The 6,000-nt window shown below is 35.5% G+C and overlaps 1 protein-coding gene across 3 annotated transcripts in view; it reads right to left on the reverse strand.

The window, feature by feature from the left end:
• Nucleotides 1-382: 382 nt before the first annotated feature.
• Nucleotides 383-6,000, reverse strand: part of LOC132191895 (folylpolyglutamate synthase) — a 17,393-nt gene continuing 11,775 nt past the window's right edge. For 2 of the 3 annotated variants that reach the window (XM_059607020.1, XM_059607018.1), the window contains 9 exons: nucleotides 5,716-5,776; nucleotides 5,386-5,432; nucleotides 5,152-5,229; nucleotides 4,446-4,604; nucleotides 3,485-3,820; nucleotides 2,978-3,056; nucleotides 1,934-2,089; nucleotides 1,077-1,276; nucleotides 383-703 (listed from right to left, as the gene is read on the reverse strand). In XM_059607020.1, coding sequence (XP_059463003.1) covers nucleotides 644-703; nucleotides 1,077-1,276; nucleotides 1,934-2,089; nucleotides 2,978-3,056; nucleotides 3,485-3,820; nucleotides 4,446-4,604; nucleotides 5,152-5,229; nucleotides 5,386-5,432; nucleotides 5,716-5,776 — 1,176 coding nt within the window. In that variant the 3' untranslated portion in view covers nucleotides 383-643. The remainder of the gene's footprint in view (nucleotides 704-1,076; nucleotides 1,277-1,933; nucleotides 2,090-2,977; nucleotides 3,057-3,484; nucleotides 3,821-4,445; nucleotides 4,605-5,151; nucleotides 5,230-5,385; nucleotides 5,433-5,715; nucleotides 5,777-6,000) is intronic. The other variant, XM_059607019.1, reaches the window with a different exon arrangement.

Raw genomic sequence — 6,000 nt, forward strand, 5'->3', positions numbered from 1 at the left:
AATGAAGATCAATATCAGGTGTGCGTTGTATAATGCAGAATCTTTGATTCTCCAAGTGGATGAAGCCAGGAGGATCGGGCACATCAAATTCAAGAAACGGAATTTTCAGAGCTTTAAGATCCCCAGTTAGCTACAAATCCGAACCTAAATCGAACACCAGCAATTGAAGGTAGTTTGAATATACCTATGTCTGGCATGACCCGAAACTGACACGCTTATGCTGCGCCTCTTAAGGTTCCATGTTACTCAAAAGAGTTTTTACTTTCTATCATAATGCATTAACACAGTGAGATGACTGCATTAGCAGGACTGTCTTAAGTACATTCTCAGTGCATCACATATATCAACTCAAAAACATGAAACTTTTAACCATGATAAATGATAAAACACCAAATCAATTTTATTTTATTTTTTTTATTAATGGTACAAACATCAAGCAGTATTCCATTATACAAAATAAATCACTGGACAGTCACTTACAAAAGGAACATTATTATCAGTTTGGGCAGGCTTATGACGAAATTTAGAAGCTTAATTAGCTGCTTCAACAATGTGGTATAAAATCAATGCTATGCAAATGAGTGAAAAAGAATGCTCTGGATGATCCTCCCTATTTTTGGCAGCACCATCTTTAGTTTACAAATCACCTCTTCAATAGCTTTAGTACATCCCCAACCAGATGCAATGACCCAGTGACAAGAACCTGTAAATCAACAATAAGCATAATAATGATCACCTGATTAACATGAGTGACTGTCAAGACTCCCATGTGGGGTGTACTATTATTACAAGATGGCATATCATTATCACTATTTATCATGCACAAATCACATCCAGAGAATCCACATCCCAGCTTACTTTTACAAATCCAGATAGAGAAACCATAACCAGCTAAAGAAAACGACACTTCATTTTGGAGAATTCGTTTCGCCATTTCTTGTGTTCAAACAAGAATCAAGTGAGTTTTTAGGACTGGTTTGCCCAATCTATTTCTCTGAAACCCAATATGCAGCCTAAAGCCATTTCAACTTCAAGTTAAAAAAGGAACAGGTTGCCATCTCAGATAGTAATCTTACCTGAACTCTTACGGACGGGTTTTCTTTGACACAATCCCGCAGCCATTTTATCGTCAATGGCAATGACGGCATTACTGCACTGCAAGAAAAATTATTATCCGCAGGATTGCAATGAGAAGCATCCTCATAAAGAAATTCATGTGGTGGTAAAATCTTTGCATTGTCCATCTTGGCACCCATGTCAAGCGAAGTATCTACTTCTGCATGTGAACAGAACAACAGCTTGCTGGTCAGATCAGTCTTTAAAAGCTTTGATATAATAGCTATTATTTCAAACGCATGTGTAATTCAAACCCACGCGAAAAAGAATATCAAAAAAGAATACATGGTCCTGATGTTTTTGCTCCTCACAGGTCAGCAATCAAAGTATAACACACTTCAGGTATCAGTGGAACTGCAACAGTTGCACCAATTAATAAGTTTGGGTGAATTACTATTACGACAATCCTCTTAATTGAGACTCTTCCAGGATCGTGGTGGTGTGCTTCTAATGTTCAACAGACATGGAACCAAAACCTCAGAAAAAAAAAAAAAGAAAAAAAAAAAGCAAGCCCTATGAACAAATTTTAAATACAACACAACTCAACTAACCCTTGATGCCAACAGGAATAATTCTTGAATCAAATTCTCTAATGAGTCATGCAAGGGTTACTATAAGAATTATGAACAAGTGTGAGCTGTTCCAACACTCATTGATTTAGCCCTTTCAAGTCTCACAATGAAACTTTAATGGTTGCAGCAAGATAATTTACAAAAAGTTGAATTAACACTGTTATCTCATGAATAAACAGGAAGTGACACTGAGCATAATTAACAAACACGCAACTTTAAGAGTAAGCCAAAAAGATGGGGTATACCTTTCACATGGATAATCTTTTCCCAGAGTCTCTGGAGGTTAAATTGCCAAGACAAATCCCTGTTAAAGATATCTGAAGGAATGACTGAGGCACCAGAAGTAACCTTGTTGTAGGTTGACATACTTGGGACAAAAAGGGCTTTTGCAAAATGCGTTCCTGCACAAAATCATATTAAATCCTCAACACATGCTCTTCAGTCTCATCATGCATAATTCTTCATGGAAAGAAAAACAAGGCAGAGAAAAAGTAAGGCTATGTTTTCATGTAGTCATTGTTAGCACAAAATGAGAATCAAAAGACCACCTCGTTCTTGAGTTAATGTGCCAACAACCTTTGGATCAAATGACACTTCGACTCTCATTAAGTATGTAGTATGGGTGAGGTCTTAGGTTCAAGTCTCATGAAGTGTGTGAGTTACTTAATCGAAAAAAAAAAAAAAAGTTGCCATGGGCACTAAATTCTGAAAGCTCTACTGACAGAATCATCTGGAATCCGCATCCACTGTTATTCGCCAGCAGAGAAATTCTGCCCACAAAATCAAGTAGAATTTGTTTGCATGTTATTGTCCAGATTCCAGAATGAAGCATGTGAATCACAATACTTGATTTTTTTAAGTGCATCACGCCACAACTTTATTTATTCTTTTTTTCGAAGAAATAAATAGAGCCCTAATCAGGAGAAAGATAAGTGTTGATTAAGATGATTTGGCCATAAGGAATAGAATAATGCGACTAGCACTGGAATAAAGTAATATGATTTAAGGCTTTGTAAGAATTCTAGAACAAGAAGAGGATGTAAATTGAGGTAGATAAGAAGACATTTTGCAAACGGTTGAGCAAGTACTTCAATAAATGTAGCAAACTAATAAAACCAAACTCATACAGCTAACTCTGATTAGTGTCAATAAGTGAATTCAGCTTAGCAATAAATAGATCTCTATGGTACTTGATTAACTGTGAGGTTCAGATGCGTAGTAGACAGATGATTTCTTGAAAAAAGAAGAAAAGGAAAAAGACGATCTGTTTAAGTTTGAAGCAGCAATACCTGAGGAAGCACATGTGCTCACTAGACGAGGAAGCAAAATCTGAGGGTCTCTCACATCCATGCAATTGAACAAAAGAATCTAAAATAATGTATAAGAACTGTATGTAAGCCAATTAATCTCCATAATAATCTATCTAGAAATGGACAAAAGCATCCATCACTAAATATGTAAGCCTTGATAACTGGATCAACATAAGCTGTTTAGAGACACCTAAAAACATAGATCTTCAAACTACAAGTCTGTTTAGGATTGCGTTAGTCTATTAGAGAGCTTAAAAATTACTTTTAGTACCTAAAAAGTTAAGTCAAACAAAAAGCTAACATGTTTGGCAAAAAAATTCACAAGCACTTTTTTACTTTTTTACTTTAAAAATGGTCAAAATACATTTTTGGCAAAAGCTTAAAAATGAAGCTTTTGCTTAAAAGCTCATTTTGACTTTAAAGGCTCTATTTTCCAACGCAATCCCAAACATGCTCTACGTCTGACTATTTATAATGGATTTTTACCTGCTTTAATAATTTGTCAGACTCCATACTCTTTCTTGCATGTTGGATATGACCATTCCCCCAAACTTCCTCCAAACATTCAACATTAAAAGAAGTAGATAATGATTTCATGTTTCCTTTCACAGCACTAGAGAACCACTTGGCACAAGCCTCCATGCTCTCAGGACTATGAGCTCCATCCAAGTAGAAGACCAGATCTCCACAAGGATTTTCAGAAACTTTGAGTGAATTGTAGGATTGGGAACAAGTATCATAAACAATCTGAGCCCTCCCAGAAATATGTGCGGTTGAAAGACCTCTTAGAAAAGCCTCAGGCAAATTCGCTTCCTGGATATCCTTTACATTCAAAGTTGAGACAGTTAAAGGTCGGAAAAAAAGGGAATACAGAAGAAAGAACAAAATAATAATAAAATAAAAAAACTATTCTAAAACCCCCATACAGCCACTGTGAAAAGGCCAATTATTCTCTTTAAGTGTCCAAATAATTAAATAATAAAAGTAAAAAGGTTACATGAAATAATTTTTTTTCTCAAGGTAAATATAATTCCCCACACCCAAACAATATCAAACCTGACACTTTACCCTTTACCACTTATTTATGGGAAAAGGAGATACGATTTAGCCAAAGGGCCACTGGTTTACACAACATATAGACACCATACATATCCTTTTTGTGCTTCTGGCTACAGCACACTCAAAAGAAAACAATCTCTCTCTCTCTCTCTCTTTCCTTGTGTGTGTGCACTGTGTACACATAATGATAAGCACATACCCCCTAAATGCAAACACAAGCAATCTAATACGGGTGTTTCTTTGTTTTATGTGTTGATCAATTTCTCAACATTCCCACTACACTGTCATGATGAAAAACTAGGAAGGTTCAGTGAGTTTATAAGCTAGATATACTGAGTCATAGTTTGCATGGTAAAGCAAAACCAGGAGCAGATGAATTTCAACCAACATTTTGGAATAGTTTTTCCCAATTTCCCGTTCTTTGAAGCCAACATTTACAAAGGGAAACAGCGAGACCAGCATTAATGAACTGATGATCACCAGACAAGCTAAGCTTCAATCCATTCAACTGTTCATTATCAAGAGGTGTCGCTACTTTCAATGGAACCTGCAATACAGAAGAATAGATCTATCAGCTACATCATTATCAATTCAATAGACTATTTTTCTGTGTGTGTATGCGCATGTGCACGCACATGCATGCATTTATGTTTTTGAGTGTGCATTTAACTGGCAATAGCGTAACATTGTACAAATCCATCTGATTGCAGGTGAATTTTATAAGTATTAAACCTATTCTAATTCAATAAATGATTTACCATAGTTACTATATGCATAATCAATGTAGTCCTGTGGTTGAAAATTTATTATTTATAAATACAAGAACACATGTACAGTCAAAGAGACAAGCATACAAACACACATGAAATTACAGATACATAAGAACGCATAGTTATCTGGTCCATAGTGAAACCAATTCATGAACTAGGAATTCATGATTAATGTGTTTGCCGATAAAAATAACAAACAGCAGGTCATGTCAACGCAAGTAAAGTAATTTCACCAAGACATAGCTACAAAAACAGGTGCTTGAAAAGAAGAAAAACATCTTTACCACGATTTAGTTCAGGTAATGGGATAAGGAATATGATTACCTTCAGTTCATGGGCTCTCTGCAGAATAACATCCATTGCTTCAGAAAGTTGGGGCACCGTGAATGCAGGAATTTGAGGCTTCATGAGCAGGGAAGACATCAACCCAATTCAGAAAATACTTGTAAATCAAAACTGCAACTTTAAATAATCAAGCCACAAATACTACAATAAATAACCCATTATTAAAGAAAACCAGATACATTATAGTTGGATTTGCTTAAAGGAGTTTTATACCTTGAAAATTCCAGCTTTGTGTGAAGCAATAAGTGCAAGGGTATTTCCTGCATGTCATACAGTTAATATCTTAGGCATCCAGATGGCAGATACATCTTTTTCCTTTTCTCGTTACTTAACTTTTATTGCACAACAGATACTGAAAAATTCAAGAAAAACATTAAAAGAAAAATAGTTTGTATAAGAGTCAACTGGATATTAGATAACAAACGCATCACAAACAAATTACTCCATAGAAAGTTATAAACTTCCCATAAATTAGACATTGAGATAGAACTGCATTTACAGAAAACAAAAACCAGCAAACTTGTTGAGTTAGAAAGGGCGCACCCAAGGTCTCTGTATGATCCATTCCCAGAGATGTAATGCCACAGACAACAGGCTTTTCAATCTGCATGGTTTATCACCAATCTTCATAACCATCACATTTATTTACGCTAGCAATATTTTCAAATAAATGCTACAAAGAAGACGTAAGCTTTTGTTTATTATCATGCCTTTTTTGGATTTTCAAACTAAAATAAATAATAGACGCTTTAAACACCCTAAAATTAGAACTTGAAAGCTTGCATGACTGTTTTCGTACATCAACCCACTCCAAACCCTGGGACGGGA

Source organism: Corylus avellana, chromosome ca9 (assembly GCF_901000735.1).
Source record: "Corylus avellana chromosome ca9, CavTom2PMs-1.0".
In the NCBI taxonomy this organism is placed as follows: domain Eukaryota; kingdom Viridiplantae; phylum Streptophyta; class Magnoliopsida; order Fagales; family Betulaceae; genus Corylus; species Corylus avellana.